Source organism: Symphalangus syndactylus, chromosome 20, assembly GCF_028878055.3.
Source record: "Symphalangus syndactylus isolate Jambi chromosome 20, NHGRI_mSymSyn1-v2.1_pri, whole genome shotgun sequence".
NCBI classification, from domain to species: Eukaryota; Metazoa; Chordata; class Mammalia; order Primates; family Hylobatidae; genus Symphalangus; species Symphalangus syndactylus.
This window is the reverse complement of record NC_072442.2, coordinates 67,224,048-67,243,655: the sequence shown is the minus strand read 5'-3', so window position 1 is coordinate 67,243,655 and position 19,608 is coordinate 67,224,048. Positions and strand designations below refer to the sequence as shown.

At 37.4% G+C, this 19,608-nt stretch overlaps 2 protein-coding genes across 4 annotated transcripts in view; both read left to right on the top strand.

The window, feature by feature from the left end:
• SPATA22 (spermatogenesis associated 22) overlaps positions 1–9,840 on the top strand; it is a 69,422-nt gene extending 59,582 nt beyond the window's left edge. For all 3 annotated transcript variants that reach the window (XM_063629753.1, XM_055257178.2, XM_055257179.2), the window contains exons 6-9: positions 654–996; positions 3,197–3,326; positions 6,574–6,671; positions 9,512–9,840. In XM_063629753.1, coding sequence (XP_063485823.1) covers positions 654–996; positions 3,197–3,326; positions 6,574–6,671; positions 9,512–9,703 — 763 coding nt within the window. In that variant the 3' untranslated portion in view covers positions 9,704–9,840. The remainder of the gene's footprint in view (positions 1–653; positions 997–3,196; positions 3,327–6,573; positions 6,672–9,511) is intronic.
• A 6,168-nt stretch (positions 9,841–16,008) lies between these two features.
• Positions 16,009–16,948, top strand: LOC129470358 (olfactory receptor 1E2-like). The gene is given in 3 exon segments (XM_055258096.1): positions 16,009–16,330; positions 16,333–16,512; positions 16,515–16,948. Coding segments are annotated over 3 exon segments (936 nt in total).
• The last annotated feature ends 2,660 nt before the right edge of the window (positions 16,949–19,608 follow it).

The window sequence follows — 19,608 nt, the reverse complement described above, 5'->3', positions numbered from 1 at the left end:
TGCTCAGAAATTATGCTTTTGATTTTGGCCTCATTAGCAACTAGCATAATGTTCTGGTCAGCTGATATAACACACTTAATGTTGCTTACAAATGCTGTACCAAATACATTATAGGGCTTTTAAACTATGCAGTAAAACCACAAAATTTCTAATCAAATATTAATAGCTATCTATCCTGCTTATATGTATTCTCTTTGTGATTTAAAATCATTGATAAGCCACAGTTTAACTTCTTAAACTTTTACTTTGTAGAAAATTTTAAAATTGAATATATAAAGAAGCATGCAAATGCCCTCAAAGTCTTACCACTTGGATACAACTACTATCATATGAAGAATGCTATCATTTAGAAATATACTTTGTAGTACTAGACTCTGAGTTGGGAGATCTTGTATTTCCTGGGTTCTAGACTTATGAGTAATTTCCTGTATGACTTTGGACAAGTTAATTCCTCATTAAGGATCAGTCTTCTCATCTGGAAAGAGAGGTAATACAACATTGTAGGGTTGTTGTGATGTGTTTGGAATTTCTCAGTAGTTAGTTATAAAGTGCTTTCTAAATCATAAATTGCCATATAAATGAATTTTTCATTATTAAATTTTTGTAATTAAGAAACCATATAGAAACAAATGCTTTTTTTTGCACTATTACAGCTACAGAGATGGTAACAAAAAAACCAGCTTGAAAACTTGGAATGAAAATGATTTTAAGCCTCAGTGTAAACGAACAAACTTAGTGGCAAATGATGGAAAAAATTCTTGTCCAATGAGTTCGGGAGCTCAACAACAAAAACAATTAAGAATACCTGAACCTCCTAACTTATCTCGCAACAAAGAAACCGAGCTACTCAGACAAACACATTCATCAAAAATATCTGGCTCCACAATGAGAGGGCTAGACAAAAACAGTGCACTACAGACACTTAAGCCCAATTTTCAACAAAATCAATATAAGAAACAAATGTTGGATGATATTCCAGAAGACAACACTCTGAAGGTAAATGTTTAAATATCAATTAATGACTTATTTACGTTTTTAAAAATATAAGGTAAATATTTAGAAAACTACAGAGATAAGAGCACCTGAAATAAATTCCATGACATACATTACTTGATTAGCATAAATATTCAGTTCCATTGAAGTGGATGAATGTTAGTTTCCAAAATATTTTCTTAGAGGGTATGAATGGCTGCTCCTTTTCAAACTTTAGAGTTTTCTACTGGATTCTGACTTTCACTTTACACTCACTTTAAAGATAATGACAGTTTATCCATTGTTTATGAAGTTACCCAGGCTCTTCATATGTCATTCTAAGTATTTTTCAACAGAGGTCAGCAAACATTTTCCTTAAAGGGCCAGACAGTATTTTTGGCTTTATGGGCCATACTGTCTCTGTTGCAGCTACTCAACAATACTACTTAACTCTGCCACTGTAGCTTGGAAGCAGCCATAGGCAACACATAAATGAATGGGCATGGCTCTCCTCCAACAAATGTTTACACAAACAGATAGCAGGTTAGATTTGCACTGCAGGCCATAGTTTTCTTTATGATCAACTTATTATGACCTTTGCTTTGTGATCTTGTCCTAGTCTACCTTTGTAGCCTCATATTTCATAGTCTACTAATTGTCTAATGCTCTAGCCACTTCAGACTCGTCACAATTCTCTAAACATAGCATACACTCTGTGCTTTGGTTTATATTCTTCCCTATACCTGTATCTCAACTGTACTTCCTCTCTACGCTCAGTGCTCTAATTGTTCTTTGTAAATATTATTTATATATTATGTGTGGTGGTTATTCCTCATCTCTGCTCCCTGGCCCCTTGGCCCACTTGATTCTTCACCTGTCCTTCTCTGTGTTCTGGAAGGCTGAACTGTCCTATGTAGTGCATCATCCTGAGATTGTTTACTTGCTGGCTTTTGCTAGAGGTCAGCCAGTAGGAGTCACTGGTACAACATCACAGGGTGGGAGGAAAGGTTGAGTTTTCTCACTTTCTCCTGTCTTAAATGTTACATCACCAGCAGTAGCTGTGTCACTGCGTGATGTAGCCCCTTCATGAGTATAGCTTTCCTGGGCTTGATACTTTTACTTTCTCCTCTTGTCCTTTCAGCCTAGGAATGGTAACAACTTACAGTTGTTAGTTTTTGTTCTGCCGATATGTCTGAAAAAGCAATCTTTTCAAAAAGCCATCGGGGCAAAATTTGTTTTTGCATGTTTTGTTTTTTGTTGGAAATAAGATTAATAAAGCATGTTTCACAGTGGTTCTCAATCTTACGTTTCCTTGTACTCAAGAATTATATGACATAATCACCTTAGTAACAGCGGTTTACTGTGGCCATAATCATCAACAGGAGGTGTGTTAGAATCTTGGTTAAGAGGAGGAAGAGGGAAGAAACTACCTGTATTTTGAAAAAAAGTCCCATCATATGTTCTTCACAACCCTCACCCTCACAAAGGAAAGTGTCCCCCTGCCTTTGAAAATTAGTGTTTTAACACACTGTATTCTTAGTTGATCTTCAAAAATGCTAAGAACATTTCCATCTCAGGGCTTTTATACTTGCTGTTCCCACTGTCCTCATTCAACAACCCACTTAAAATAATAACCCCCATCTCTCTCTATTTCCATTTACCTTGTGTGTTTTTTTCTAAAAAAAAGTACATTTCCTGACATTCTGTTATATGTTTATTTTATAAATCCTCCACTAGACTATAAAATCTTTGAGAACAGATACCTTGACTGTTTTGTCCATGAATGTTTCCTTAATAGCTATGTTTGGCATGTAGTAGGTGCCCAGTAAACACTTTTGAAACGAATGAATGAGTGAATGTGTCTGGCTCCTTCCCTAGAGTCCCCTAGAGTGTGAGTGCACTAGGGAAAGGAATGGCCTTACCTATATTTGTCACGGGATCTGGCATATGATGCTTTAAAATATTCAATGAATGAATGAGTGAACGAATACCTATATAAATAATTCTCCTCTTGATTAATTGTCTCTAAGTGCACGCTGGTTTCTCCATCTGTAATATAGTATTGATGGCCTTATTTTAGGGAAGTAACTATATTAAAATTTTCAGTAGTTCTTTTTACACACTTGTCCATTGTAAGGACTTAGAATTTTTACATAGAAGGTAAATGAGTATGATTTAAAAAACAAATATTTTTCTAATACTATGTTTCTTATTTTTTCAAAAGGAAACCTCATTGTATCAGTTACAGTTTAAGGAAAAAGCTAGTTCTTTAAGAATTATTTCTGCAGTTATTGAAAGCATGAAATATTGGCGTGAACATGCACAGAAAACTGTACTTCTTTTTGAAGTATTAGGTAGGTAAAATACTTCAAAAATACTTCAGTAATACTCTTTGGAGAACAGGTTTTAATGTCTGATTAGTCCTTTTTCTTCCAAATAAAACAGTCTGATTTTTGCTACTCCCTAAAGTATATTCAAAGAACTGAAGTTTTAATAATAGTCCGTGTGGTAGATAGAATAATGCTCCCTAAAAATGTCTACATTCTAATTACCAGAATAATGCACCCTAAAATGTCTACATTCTAATTACCAAAACCTGTGAATGCTACCTTATATGGCAAAAGAGACTTTGCAGATGTAATTAAGTTACGGATCTTGAAATGGGAAGATTATTTTGTATTATTTGGGTGGGTTTAATGTAATCACAAAGGTCCCTTATACAAGGAAAGCATTGAAAGATGCTACCTTGCTGGCTTTGAAGATGGAGGAAGGGGCCATGAGCCAAAGAGTGCAGGCATCTTTGAGAAGCTGGAAAAAGTAAGGAAATAGATTCTACTCTAGAGCCTCCAAAAGGAACACAGCTTTGATGACTCATTATAAGAATTCTGACCTCCGTAACTATTAAGATAATGCTTTTGTGTTGTTTTAAGCCAACCACTAAGTTTGTGGTAATTTGTAAGCGGCAATAGGAAACTGATACAACCTCCTCCTTTTCCTTTTGTCCTGTTTATATATATATATATATATAAATGTGTGTGTATATATATATATATATATATATAAATATATATATATATATATAAATGTGTGTATATATAGATGTAGATTTCTATCAGTGCACTCATTTCACATGTTTAAGTTTCACCTAAAAATGATTCCAGTTTCTCTCTTGTTACCATTAAGGAAAAAGCTTTATTATATAAAGTGACATTGGATTCAATAGAGACTCAGACTTTGAGTAAAGCACACTGTATTCATTTTCAATTGCTGCGTAACAAAGTAATGGAAACTTAGCAGCTAAAAACCACACCCACTTCTTAACTCAAGTTTTGTAGATCAGAAGTCCATGTGGGCTTGACTGCGTTCTATACTCAGGGTATCACAGTACTGAAATCAAGGTGTTGGCTGGGCTGGTTTTGTTCAGTTTTCATTTTTGGCTTTTTGGAGGTTGCCATGTCTCTGGCCTCTGAAACTCCCATATACTTAAGGGATTCTTTATCAAGTCCTACTCATGTTGCTTGAAGCATATCTCTTAACTGGTTGGCATGGCTGTTACTACTCTATGTTGAAGCTTGACTTAGCTCCTATTTTGTTCAGTTCTTACCAGTAGCCACATAACTGCAATAGCAGATGGTATTGTATTTCATGTCAGTTTTCTGTCAGAGCTAGAATACTGTCAGAGGTAGAGCATCTTATTTCAAAGATCTTAACCTCTGTTGGACTTCCCACTAAATTGCTTTTTCCTGTGTGAAGGATGCCTTTGGCTCTCACCTCATTTACAGAATATAAATATTAAAAATAACCTGAGCCTATTAAAAGGACATGCTAATTCCACTCATTTCCCCAGGTTCTCTTTGGTGAATTGTTCAGGTTCACTCCAGAATAATCCTTTTAAGAATATCACAATACTCATTATAAACACCAATAGACATTCTTATCAAGAAATGAAGGGGGTCCATGCTTTTATATGTGATGGTTAGCTTTCATAGTGCTATAATAATCTTGAGTTCCTAGGCTAGACTCTAAACTTATCAAAGGTAGATACTTCATTTTACTGCACTTTAGTGTCTAGCACACTGCACAGTATATAGGAAGTACCTTTCAGTTGCAAGCATCCCCCCCAAAAAAAACAACTTTAGTGGATTTTAAATACTCATTTATATTGCTATGTATAATATTGTGTTGCATAGAGAATTATTCACGCAACTGAAAAGTGGCTAGGTTTCTGACTTCAGGCAAAGCTTGATCTAGCTGCTCAAGAGATGGCACAGTGATTTCTCTCCATCCTTCTGGCCAGTCATAATGTTGGCTTCACCTTAAGGCTCCACACTATAGTCTCTCCAGAAGCTTCTGACTCTCTCCTTATGGTAGCAAGTTGATTATTAAATTTCTGTAGACTATACATTCTTATACCACACCGTCATATTCTTAGATTTTTCTTCTGATTGCTCTTTCCTAGAAACTAACAAGTGAGTCTTTGCATATAACCATTTCTGACTTGGTAACATGCCCATTGCAGAAACCCTGAACTACATAGTTGAGTAATAAAATATGCTGATTGGATTAAGTCAGTCACAGTTCGCTTCTGGATCTGGGGGTGGGGACAGATCCTATCCAAATAATATGGCTAAAAATGGAATTTTCCTGAAGGATAATCTGGGTCTTTTTAGCAGAAATGGCGGCCAGCCTCAAAATAACAAATGCCCACTACCGGTACTCAGTAGATGGTTATTAAATAAATGAATAATGCTGTCACTTCATAATAGTTTCTTGAGATAAACATGAATTACAATTTTCATTTTATAGGTGAAGAAACAGATTTGAAAGTGGTTAAACAATTTACTCGAGGAGGGAATAGGGAGATGTAGGTCAAAGGGTACAAACTTGCAATTATGTAGGATGAATAAGTCTAGAGACTTAATGCACAGAGGAGGTCTATAGTTAATATTATTGTATTGTATATTAAAATTTTGGTAAGAGTAGATTGTAGGTGCTCTTACCACACACAAAAGGGGTAACTATGGAAGGTGATGGGTATGTTAACTTGCTCACTGTAGAAATGATTTCACTATATATATGTATATGAAAATATGTTGTATGTATATGAAAATATGTTGTATACCTTAAATGTATATAATAAAAATAAATTTAAAACCCAGTTTGCTCAAAGTCACAAAATATTAGTAAGTTGAAGTACCTGGGACTTGAATGCATGACTCCTGATTATAATTCAATGTTTCTTTTTTCACTAAATTATGATGCTTATTTGTTACACATGTGCATTTTATTATTATAATGTTGTAGACTGTTCTGGGGATTTAACCACTCTACAAGGAAAAAGTTTCAGATGGCCATTTATTGTCAATTATATGAGCTTGGCATATAATCTGTTCCTAAGTTGGAGAGAGTCAGAAGTTTTGTTTTCCTACCCATGAAACTGCCTGATAAATATCTTCTCTTCTTAAAATATCTTCTTTATTACTGTATAAATAGAACTATGAGAGGTTGATATGGATAGTTATTTAAACATCAGCTTCTCCTTGTTAAATTTTATTTGCAGTTTACCAACATTTATTTTTCCCCCATTTCAATATTACTTAGCTGTTCTTGATTCAGCTGTTACACCTGGCCCATATTATTCGAAGACTTTTCTTATGAGGGATGGGAAAAATACTCTACCTTGTGTCTTTTATGAAATCGTGAGTATTTTTAAAGAATTATTCGCAAAGCCTATGTCAACAGAGTATAAACATGCAGGCTATAATTCCAGTTGAAATATAAATTCTGTTAACAATTTAGTACTTCTAACACTTTGGTTTTAGTTCTGATATGAAAGTTGTTTATTTGTATAATATAGGGAGCCTACTATGTGCCAGGTACTGTGCTGGGTGTGAGGGATATAAAGTGGCATATAAATGGCAAACGACTCTTTCTCTCAAAGAGTTTGTAATCCCAGGTAGAATGGTACAGAAATGTTACACTGTGGTATGGTGAATGGCATGGTGGATCTAGGTATGTGCAGGGTGCTAGAGAAGTAGGTAAGAAGGAAGGGGCAGATCAGGGAAAGATTTTCAAAGAAGCTGGTAACTTATCCTTGATCTTTAAGGACTAATAAGAATCAACTAAGCCAAAATGTGTTGGGGAGGGAAAGAAGGATATAGTCTAAGGTGAGGGAGCAGCATATGCAAAGACTTGAAGCTAAGAGAGAGCTTCAGTTGTTCAGGGAACTGAAAGTAGTTATAATTACCAAAGTGAAGAGTTAGGAACTGATAGGGGTAAGGGTAGTGGTTCTGAAATTGGGGGAAAGCATAGTGGGCTGGGATATAAGGAAGAGGCTTGGTGACAAGTCTGGAGATTGCAAAGCAGGCTATAGACCTACACACATTGAGGCTGTGTAAGAGCTACATAAACTTTGTAAGTTTGACCTTAATTCTGACATTGGTCTCAATTCTGAAATCAGACTTGGATTCCAGCATTTACCCCAACATTTTCTAGTTTTATGACTTAAGAATGCCGCTTAAATTACTTGAACTTCAGATTTTTAAAAAAATCTATAAAATGGGGAGACAAATTCCTACTTCGGAAGGTTGTTAAGGGGATTAAATGATGAAACATGAATATACGGTGCATGACACCTAGTAGGTGATCAATAAATAATTGTCAATTCCTATAATATCTTGAATGTGTATTATTTTTATTTAGTCTGAAGTTTTTTAAAAAAACTTTGTTATTGAAGTATAACATGTACAGAAAAGTGTAAAAATCATAACTGTACAGTTCTATGAAGTATCACAAAGTGAATGCCACCTAGGTTAAGAAATAGAACATTACCATCACCCCCCAAATCCCTTTGTACTTCTTCCCATTCACTACCTCCTGTCTTCTACTTACAGGTAACCACTAGCCTGACTTTTAATGTCATCAATTAATTCTGCCTGTTTTTGAACTTTATAAAAATAGTATCATACATTATGTCTTTTTAAATATGTGAGTTCCTTTATTTGACAAAATGTTTGTAAGATTCATCTATGTTGTTGTGTGTAGCTGTAGCTCACTCATTTATATTACTATGTATAATATTGTGTTGCATCAATATGCTACAGTTTTCTATTTCACTGGTGGTGGGCATTTGGGTTTCTGGATTTTTTGCTGTTATGCATAATGTTCTATGAACATTCTTATCTATGTCTGTTATGCATTTGCATGTATTTCTGTTTGATATATACTCAGAAGTAAAATTGCTGGGTCATAGAGCACGTGTATATTCAAATACAGTAGTTATTGCCAAAGAATTTTTCAAAGGATTGTGTCAATTTAAGTACTCACAGGCAATGTAGGAGAGTTGTGGTTGCTCTGCATTCTTACCAACACTTAGTATTGTCAGTCTTTTTTATTATAACCATTCTGGTGAGTAAATTTAGTGTTATCTCATTTCTTTACAATTCCCTGGTAAGTAATTAGGTTGAGTACCTTTTCATATGCTATTTAAATATCTTTTTTGTAAAGTCTGTTCAGGCATCTTGCTGTTTTCTTCTCTTATTTGTCTTTTTCTTACTGATTCTAGGAATTAAAAAAAAAAACTATTCTGGGAATCAGTTTTCTGTCCATTATGTGCATTGCAAATATTTTCTCATATCCATGGTTTGCTTTTTCCCACTTGATGGCTTTTGATAAACAGAAGTTTTTCATTTTCATATAATCCTTTTATCAATCATTAGTCTTTCCCATTATAATTAGTGCTTTTTGTGACTATTTAATGAAAGCAATTTCAGAATGCTTTAATTTTATTCATAATTGAGAGGATTTGGAGATTGCTAATCTTTTTCTGATTTACTTGTCTCTAAAGGCATCACACTTTTGGGTCCCAACCTTAAGCTTCAGGTCTGAGTGGGGGTTGTTACTAGAATCTCTTTTCCTTGGACGCCTAAGATTCCATCTTTTGTTTCCCACCTATACAAGTCTGTGAAATCTCTGCTCAGTTTCTTAGACTTTCAAATGCCTTTCTGTAATTTGCAGACATCTCAGGCAGAAAGCACCCCCCAAATCAGGTTTCGTCTGAGACTCCCATACTATCCTAGATGGGGGGTGGGGGGTCTCTGTTAATTCCTCACTGTCTTGATATCTCTCTGATGCTTACGAGGAGGTTTTTAACAAAACATTTCATCCAGCTATCCTAATTGTCATCTGATGAGCTGTTTTGAATCACCCAGCCTGCTGCCTACTGAAAGTGGAACTCTGGGAATCTGATAAAAGAGTGGGTAATTTCATGTGTCATTACACTGGGAATTACTCAGTCTTTGAAGAAGCAACAACTTGCTAGCTTGTAAAAGCCCTACCAAGTGAGGGTCTTTCCTCTGTTACAGGGCACCAATATGTGAGTAACTATCATTGTCTTGTTAGCAGTGGGGCCCTGACTCACGTGAAGGAATTATAGCATTTTGAGGTGACACATGTTTAGCTGATCACATAAATATTTAAAAAAATTGAAATTCAGATGAAGTAATAACTATTTTTTTGACATTTATTTTTTGAAAAACAGGATCGTGAACTTCCGAGACTGATTAGAGGCCGAGTTCATAGATGTGTTGGCAACTATGACCAGAAAAAGAACATTTTCAAATGTGTTTCTGTCAGACCGGCGTCTGTTTCTGAACAAAAAACTTTCCAGGCGTTTGTCAAAATTGCAGATGTTGAGATGCAGTATTATATTAATGTGATGAATGAAACTTAAGTAGTGATAAAAGGAAGTTTAAATAGCATAAATTATAGCAGTTTTCTGTTATTGCTTAATTTACCATCTCCATAGTTTTATAGCTACTATTTTCTTGTATTTCACGTGTTGAATTAAAGTATTTGAATTCTTTTAAATGTGAGAAGAGTTTTTGAAGTATAATTTTAATGTTTTTATTAAAATGATATATTTGCTAAAATTCCACAACCATCCTAGATAAAAATGATCACTATAACAGGAATAGATGATGCTTATTTAATACGGGATAATAATACATCTGAGTTAGCTCAAAAGCCAGCATTGGGCTTAAGGGGGAAATACTAGAAGTATTTGCACTATCAGGAAAAAGACAAGTGTGCCCACTGTCATTACTGTTATTAAGCATTGTTCTGGAACTGCTAGTCTGTGCGGTTCATTTAATTACTTCAAATATTTAATGAAAATCTGCTTTGTGCCAGGCATTGTTGCAAATGCTAGAGACAAAGCAGTTCACAAAGTAACAAAAATTAGGGGTACCAGAAAGGTTGGTGTGCTTTGAACCAGGAGCTCATGTATCATCATGTTTCTCCCATAGCCATGATTCACAAGTCTGGAAATCAAGGAGTGGTAGCAGGGCTGACTTCCTCATTATTACACCAACTAACATACCCACAGAACTTTTGCTCCCTACCGCCACAATTTTGGGCTCTGTTGATTAACAGATCTTACTTTTTGTCATAGCCTAGGTTACCCAAAAAGTGGAGACTGAGAAAAAGTCTTATTTGTAAGTAGTTTATTTGAGAATTTTACGTCATGTGAAGAAGTAAGGAATAGAGAGTGTTAAATAGGGAAGAAAGGAGACCAGTTACTAGGATGGCTTATTGAGTTGGCAACCACTAGGAGGGACTAAGGCATATATATGCATAAGCTCCCAGTACCTGTATTTAATGGTTGACCAACACGGCAACAACTCCCTTGCACTTTCTGGTTGTGTATGTATGAGCATGGGGCTGGTTTTCCATGGTATTCCACTCCATGGAATCAGAGGAACCATATGGCAGGACACAAGAAGCAGATGGAATAGGCCTGAGGTAATACTGTCAGACCAAATCTATGTGAAGCTGGTCAAAGTCTGCGCAGAATTGGTTATTGCAGCCATGGCTGGAATAAGAGAAGATGGCTGAGAGAATTTGAAGTGGTGGACAAGAAGTGTCTGATACAATTCTTGAAGAAGTGTCTGATACAATTCTTAATGTTTTACCAGAAGTGCTTCCATGGTTCCATTCTACTGAAAGTTGAGACTGCCATTTGGCAATTTTGGTTCTTTATGTTTTCGAATCAGTAGGCAAAAAAGGGGTTTACTGTGCTGCCTGTGGTACTTCAATCCCAGTTAACAATGGAAAATTGTGTTTCTCTGCATAATGAGGGAAGAGAAGACCATATCTGATATGCAGGGGATTCTTTTGGATGTCACTTAGTAAAAGTTAATGGAACACTATTATAGCAACCCAAGAAAAACAATAACACTGAGGATTCAGACTCACAAGGAATGTGGGTTGAATCTAGCTGAATTTGTGTAAAAGAGAACATGGAATGGGTGTGGAAGAAGGAGTTGTAAATGTCAGTTGTGGTCTTGTGATCAGTTGTAGGGTAAGGAAAACCTAGTATGAAGAGGTAATATGACACATGAAGAGTGGTTGAGATAATGATGGTGTCTGGTTATTAAGGTTTTCCTAGAGAGGTAAGGAGCTAGAAGTAACTCAAAGGGCTGCAAATATGTATTTACTTTTCCATATTTGCCTGAGGAAGAATTGAATGTGATCCAGGAGAGTTCATCTTTTCTCTTATTCCTGTCCTTTATATCTGTATATGGTTGGGTAATGGAAGTCTGATCCTTGTTGGTTACCATTTTTCTCTCTCCTAGGGCCTATTTACAGGGAGTTGGGTTATAGTGAGAGATTCTGCCACCTGGAAATATTTCCAAAGTATACGTCTTTCCATGGTGGTCCTCTATTCAAATATCACTGATGTCTTGTTGTTGTCTACAGGATAAAGCCTAAACTCTTAGACTCTTAAGATATTTTAGGACATTTACAGTCTGGTCCATGCTTGCTTCTATGACTTCTCCAACCAGTTTTCTTCACGTCTCAAGATGTAGGCCCCAACCTCACAGGCATGTTCTCCAGTCCCTAAGCAGGCAATGATTAAACACCCATCCCTGAACTTCTCTCCATTCTCATGATCCCCCTAAGTATAGTAAGGTGTGATCAGCAGCTGTAATCAGTCACTGTTGCAGGACTCTAAGATAATTTGTTCTAGAGAGGTCCTGTGTAATTACTTTGTTTTTAATGAGTTCCTCCAGGATCTAGGCTCCTCTGGGATGCACAGTCCCCTAGGGCCAGGGATAGGTAGAAAGAGAGATGTCAGAAGGGTGGGTACAGACACAGGTGATGACTACAAAGGCTGTTGCAACCAATAAAGGGGAGGAGGATTTTGGATCGGGGCCCTGGAGTTAACCTCAGACGCAGAATAAGTTGGGCAGGAGGGTACCAGGGATACTGGTACCTTAGTATCCCTACAACCTGAGGGTCTTGATTTCCCTGGTTGTATGATGTTCTATAGGATAGTTTTTCAGATATAACTCCTTTTCTCCACCTCTCTGCTTTTCAAGACTTTTCTACGTTCCAGAAATATTTTGATTTAATGTTCACAACTTAATATCTTTATTAATGGCAGTGTCCATTAATACTGTGCAGTGTCCTCTCTCATGATTGTATCATTTCAACATAATGACATCTCTATGAGATAGGCATTTAATACAGAGATTTCAAGCCCTCGGCATGTATTTGAATTACTTAAGGAGCTTACTTAAGGCCTCCTCCGGAGATTCTAATTACATTTATTGGGGGATGGTGCCGTAATCTGTATTTTTAAAATGTATTATATGTCCTTACTACTCAGTGTGGTCCACAGAACAGCAGAATTGGCATCACCAAATGTAAAATTTTAACTTTCGAAATGTAGACTATTAGGCCCTACACCAGACCTATTGAATCAAAATCAGCATTTAACACGACCACCAGATGGTTTGTATGTAAATTAAAGTTTTAGAAGCAGTGACCTTTGTGATTCTTATATTCAGTCCAGACTGAGAACTGTAGATTTACCAGGTGAAGAAGATGAGAGGCATTATTGAGGGAGCAGCTGAAATTTATATTCCCCATCAGTGGCAGCATTCACAAGTGATGTCTCCCTGGTTTGGAATTTCTAATAAGACCCTTGACACCAGAGATTTGTCCCACTCATTTCCCAAGCAGGCAAACTTCTGAGAGAACAGGCATGTGAAACTTCACTTGATGCCATTTCCCTACTACAATACTAGCACATTATGTCCAAATGTGAAAAACTGTTAACGTGGCCAGACTAAACATCATTAGCAGGGTGAAGATCTCGGCAGTTAGACTCAGCTGCATCCCTCTATGGAAGGAACTTCTCATATACCCTAACACCCTTCAGCTTTCTTAGCTCAGAGGCGTTTTGAGGTGTGGATATCTGGAGAGGAAGCACAGCGAGGTCTCAAGGGTGGATATCCTCATTCCCTTTCTCCCCAAATTATACAAACTTTCAGATACATTTCTTCATGTCAACATAACAACCATGTAGACATCAACACCAAAACCAAAATGACAGTGTCAACACGCATAATGGGCTGTCTTTTTAAAATAAAGAGTAATGTGGTTGGATGGTCTAACATTTTCCATAGGTCTGAAGTTTATCTCAGAATTGTGTAATAAAGTGTCAAAACTAGCACTAAATGGTTAAGGCTAGTGAATTCTTATTCTGGGAGGATTTAATAGGAGTAGTTATTCTAACTACAATGGGAGTTGCCTGCTTTAAAGTTGGAGGGGCTGGGCGCTGTGGCTAATGCCTGTAACCCCAGCACTTTGGGAGGCCGAGGCGGGTGGATCACCTGAGGTCGGGAGTCCGAGACCAGCCTGACCAATATAGAGAAACCCCATCTCTACTAAAAATACAAAAATTAGCTGGGTGTGGTGGTGTATGCCTGCGATCCCAGCTATTCATGAGGCTGAGGCAGGAGAATTGCTTGAACCTGGGAGGCGGAGGTTGCGGTGAGCCGAGATCGTGCCATTGCACTCCAGCCTGGCCAACAAGGGTGAAACTCTGTCTCAAAATAAATAAAATAAAAAATAAAGTTGGAGGAGTGTATGTCTCAGCCTGAAGGACAGCCAACAAATACTAATGAAACATTGGCCATATCCAGGCACCATCCCAGGTGCTGGCCTTGCTGCAGTCACAAAGGCAGTCATGGCCTTATCTGTATGGAGTTTACAATTTGGTAGGAAACTCAGCTATAAACAAGAAATCAAGGTCATTGAATGCTGCTGGATGAGTACAGGATGCTGTGGAAACATAGAAGCAGGTCTTAGAAGCAGGTCTCACCTGGTCTAGGTGATTGAGCTGAGCCAGTGACATGTAATAAACCTGCAGGAGAAGCAGGGGTATGCCAAGTAAGGAGGCAGAGGGGCCGGGCGTGGTGGCTCACGCCTGTAATCCCAGCACTTTGGGAGGCCGAGGCAGGTGGATCACTTGAGGTCAGGAGTTCAAGACTATCCTGGCTAACACGGTGAAACCCCATCTCTACTAAAAATACAAAAAAATTAGCTGGGTGTAGTGGCGGGTGCCTGTAGTCCCAGCTACTCGGGAGGCTGAGGCAGGAGAATGGCATGAAGCCGGGAGGCAGAGCTTGCAGTGAGCCAAGATCGTGCCACTGCACTCCAGCCTGGACAACTGAGCGAGAATCCTTCTCAAAAAAAAAAAAAAAAAAAGGAGGCAGAGGGAGGATGTTACACAGGAACAGCAAGTGTGAACGTCTGGAGGCAAGAAATTATGACTTCTAAGTCTAGCATTGCTGGAGAATGCTGGAGAATGCTGATGCTGGAGAATGCTGATGCAAGAGTCATTGTGGGACCAGATGAGGCTGTGGAGGTAGGCATGGGTCAGATAATGAAATACCATTTGCATCCTTGAAAGGAATTTTGCCTATATATTAAGAATAATGAGAATCCATAAGGACTCTGAGCAGGAGAATGATGATCAGATTTTTATCTTAGAATGCCACAGTATGTGGCCGGGCGCGGTTGTTCACGTTTGTAATCCCAGCACTTTGGGAGGCTGAGGCGGGCGGATCACGACCTCAGGAGATCAAGACCACGGTGAAACCCCGTCTCTACTAAAAATACAAAAAATTAGCCGGGCGCGATGGCGGGTGCCTGTAGTCCCAGTTACTCGGGAGGCTGAGGCAGGAGAATGGCGTGAAACCGGCAGGCGGAGCTTACAGTGAGCTGAGATCGCGCCACTGCACTCCAGCCTGGGTGGCAGAGCGAGACTCTGTCTCAAAAAAAAAAAAAAGAATGCCACAGTGTGAATGGATTGAAGGCTAGTAAGCATAGCAGCAGGGAGGTGAAGTAAGAGACTATTCCAACAGTCCAGACAAGAAAAGACGTCAGCCTGTTCCAGATTGTGGCAATTGGGATAAGCAGTGGGTGAATTAGAAATGGAATGAAGTACAGAATCTATATAACTTGCTAGGATTAGATGTTGATCTTGAGAGAAATAAATGAATGAAAGAAAACTCCCAGGTTTCTGACTTGAGGCTGGATTCCTTTTGCTGAGATATGAGAGACTGGAGGAGCAGATTGGAAGAGCGGCAGGGTGAGATAACGAGTTTCATCTGGGATCTGTGAAGCTGAGGATGGTCATGATCCATGGGGAGATAATCAGGAACTGGTAATGCAGCACTAATGATGATAGGTTTACCCAGGAAGTTCAGATGGTAATCAGTGTCACGAGGACAGGTGAACTCTTTCAGGGCTTGATCTGTAGAATTAGAACAGAATTTAGGAAAAATTCCCAGAAAACACCAATATATAAGATACTGTTAGAGAAGAAACCATTTACAGTTGTTAAGAAGGAATGGCCAGTATGTGTCAGGAAACCAGTGTGATTGCACGGAAGCTAATAGATAAGAGTGTTTTAGAAAGAAAGGAGGAGTCAATCTCATTACATGTTATGAAAAGTGAGATGGATCAGTGTGAAAAGTAGCGTGGGTTTTGTGATGTGGCACATTTCTGATTATAGAAATCATTATAGAAATCTCAGAATATAGAGCTTGTTGTTAGGAAAAATGACGGTGAAATCAATGATTGAAGAACACCTATTGACCATGTATCATAGGAATATATTTATTTTTATTCATGGTTTTAAGGGACCCTATTATATTCTCTTAAAGATACTGGAGACAGAGCATGATGGGACAAAATCAAACCAGCATCTCAGAGTTCCTGCTCCTGGGCCTGCCCATCCAGCCAGAGCAGCAAAACCTGTTCTATGGCCTGTTCTTGGCCATGTATCTTACCACCCTCCTGGGGAACCTCCTCATCATTGTCCTCATTCGACTGGACTCCCATCTCCACACGCCTATGTATTTGTTTCTCAGCAACTTGTCCTTCTCTGACCTCTGCTTTTCCTCAGTTACAATGCCCGAATTGCTGCAGAACATGCAGAACCAAGACCCATCCATCCCCTATGCAGACTACCTGACCCAAATGTACTTCTTCTTGTACATCTCTCTCTAGAGAGCTTCCTCCTTGTGGCCATGGCCTATGACCGCTATGTGGCCATCTGCTTCCCCCTGCACTACACCGCCATCATGAGCCCCATGCTCCGTCTCTCCCTGGTGGTGCTGTCCTGGGTGCTGACCACCTTCCATGCCATGTTACACACTTTACTCATGGCCAGGTTGTGTTTTTGTGCAATGTGATCCCCCACTTTTTCTGTGATATGTCTGCTCTGATGAAGCTGGCCTGCTCTGACACTCAAGTTAATGAATTTGTGATATTTATCATGGGAGGGCTCATTCTTGTCATCCCATTCCTACTCATCCTTGGGTCCTATGCACGAATTGTCTCTTCCATCCTCAAGGTCCCTTCTTCTAAGGGTATCTTCAAGGCCTTCTCTACTTGTGGCTCCCACCTCTCTGTGGTGTCACTGTTCTATGGGACCGTTATTGGTCTCTACTTATGCCCATCAGCTAATAGTTCTACTCTAAAGGAGACTGTCATGGCTATGATGTACACTGTGGTGACCCCCATGCTGAACCCCTTCATCTACAGCCTGAGGAACAGAGACATGAAGGGAGCCCTGGAAAGGGTCATTTGTAAAAGGAAAAATCCCTTCCTTCTATGACAGTAATACTTGGGAGTCTTACATAATTTTATCCAATAGATACATGGACATTAATATTTCAATATTATTTCAGATCTCTTTTTTCTGCACATGAAACCTTTTGTTTAAATGTAATATTACATAATTTCTGAGATGTAGGGGGATATGTAGTTGAAGTAAGGTGTTCTCAGTAAACTGCTAGGAAGATTTTCCTTTTTTCTAATCCCAGGTGAAGAAAATCTTTAAATTAAAGATTTAAAATATTTAAATTAAAATTTCTGTCTTCATTGTTAAACCACCAGTTTATCATGTGTACTTAAAAAAAAACCTGTAGGTCTGCTTTAAATGATATTCTGTCCTCTCATGTCAATAATAAGACCTAAACATCTCAGTCCCCTTCTTTGCTAAACAAAACTACAAATTTTGAATAAAATTTTTTTACTCAATTTCCTGAGCAAGTGTTCACATCAGCCTGTCTCCTAACCTGGTTTTCTTCTTAATTTTTATGTCTGCACGTCTCTTTACCTGACCCAAACCTAAAATGAACTTTCTATTTGCTTAGATACCATAGTTTAGTTTATCTATATCTAAGAACTAAGTCATACCTGAGGCCCTAAAAGGACTTCTCAAGCATGAGGAAGGGAATCAAAGTCTGCTTAAGAACCTCAGTCATTTGTTCAGTCATTCATTTATATTAGTTATTTTAAAATTGTCTAAAAAATTGACACATAATAATTGTACATATTTATTGGGTACAGTGTGATATTTTGATACATGTATACAATGTACAATGATCAAATCAGGAAAATTAGCATTTCTATCACCTCAAAATTTATCATTTCTTAATATTGAGGACATTCAAAATTCTCTCTTCTAGTTATTTGAAAAATGCAATAAATTGTTTACCAGAGTCATCCTACAGTGCTATAGAACACTAGAACTTATTCCTCCTATCCTATAATTTTTTATCTATTAACTAACCTCTATAACCCCACTTCTTCCCCTTCTCAGCCTCTAGTGGCCAATATTCTACTCTATACTTCTATACTGCCAACTTTTTAAGCTTCCACACATGAATGAGAATATGTGGTATTTATTTTTCTGTGCCTGACTTATTTAACAAAATATCCTTCAGGTTCATCCATGTTGCCATGAATGACAAGATTTTATACTTTTTAATGACTGACTAGTATTCCATTGTGTATATATACACCATATTTTCATTATTTATCTGTTGATGGCCACTTAGGTTGATTCCATATCTTGGCTAACATAAATAGTGCTAGAAGTGAAGATGTCTCTTGGACATACCTATTTTCTTTCTTTTGCATACACACCTAGTAATGGGATTGCTGGATCATTTGGTAGTTCTAGTTTTAGCTCTTATGAGAACTTCCATACCATGTTCCATAATGGCTGTACTAATTTACATTCCCACCAACAACAATATATAAGAATTATCCTTCTCCACATCTTTGCCAGCATTTGTTATTTTTAGTTTTCTTGATAATACTCACATTAATTGGGGTGAGATGAGGTATCATTTTGGTTTTGATTTGAATTTCCCTGATAATTAGTGATGTTGGGCATGTTTTCATACACGTTGTCCATTTGTATGTCTTCTTTTGAGAAATGTTTATTCAGATCCTTTGCCCATTTTTTACTTAGATTATTATTATTATTATTTGCTGTTGAGTTGAATTCCTTGTACATTTTGGATATTAAAACCTTACCAAATGAATAGCTTGCAAAGATTTTCTCCCATTCTGCAGGTTTTCTGTTCATTCTGTTGATGGTTTTCTTGCTGTGTAGAAGCTTTTTAGTTTGATGTAATCCAATTTGTCTATTTTTTCTTTTGTTGTCTGTGCTTTTGAGGTATTATCCATAAAATCTTTGCACAGAGTAAGATGCTGAAACATTTTCCCTATGTTGTCTTCTAGTAGTTGCATAGTGTTGGGTCTTACATTTAAGTCTTTAATCAATTTTGAGTTAATATTTGTATATGATGAGAGATAGGGGCCTAGTTTTATTCTTCTGCATGTAGATGTGCAGTTTTCACAGCACAATTTATTGAAGAGACTGACTTTCCCAGTATATGTTCTTGGTGTTTTTGTTGAAAATCAGTTGGCTGTAAATACATGGATTTATTTCTGGATTCTCTGTTGTGTTCCATTGGTCTATCTGTCTGTTATTATACCTGTACCATGCTGTTTTGGTTACTATAGTTGTGTAGTGTAGTTTGAAGCCAGGTAGTGTGATACAGTGAGTTTTGTTCTTTTTGCTCAGGATTGGTTTGGCTTTATGGGGTGTTTTGTGGTTCCATATAAATTTCAGGATTTTTTTTCTATTTCATGAAAGAATATCATTTCTATTTGATAGGAATTAATGGAATTGGTAGATCGCTTTGGGTAGTATGGTCATTTTAACAATATTTAACAATATTATTTCTTCCAATCCATGAACATAGAATGTTTTTCCATTTTTTTTACCCTCTTCATTTTCTTTCATGTAATTTGCCTTATATTGGTTAGATTTTTTTCCTAGGTAGTGGGATTGCTTTCTTGATTTATTTTCAGCTACTTTGTTTTTGGTATATAGGAATGCTACTGATTTTTGTATGTTGATTTTGTATTCTGCAACTTTACTGAATTCACTTAATTTAAGTTAAATCTAAGACATTT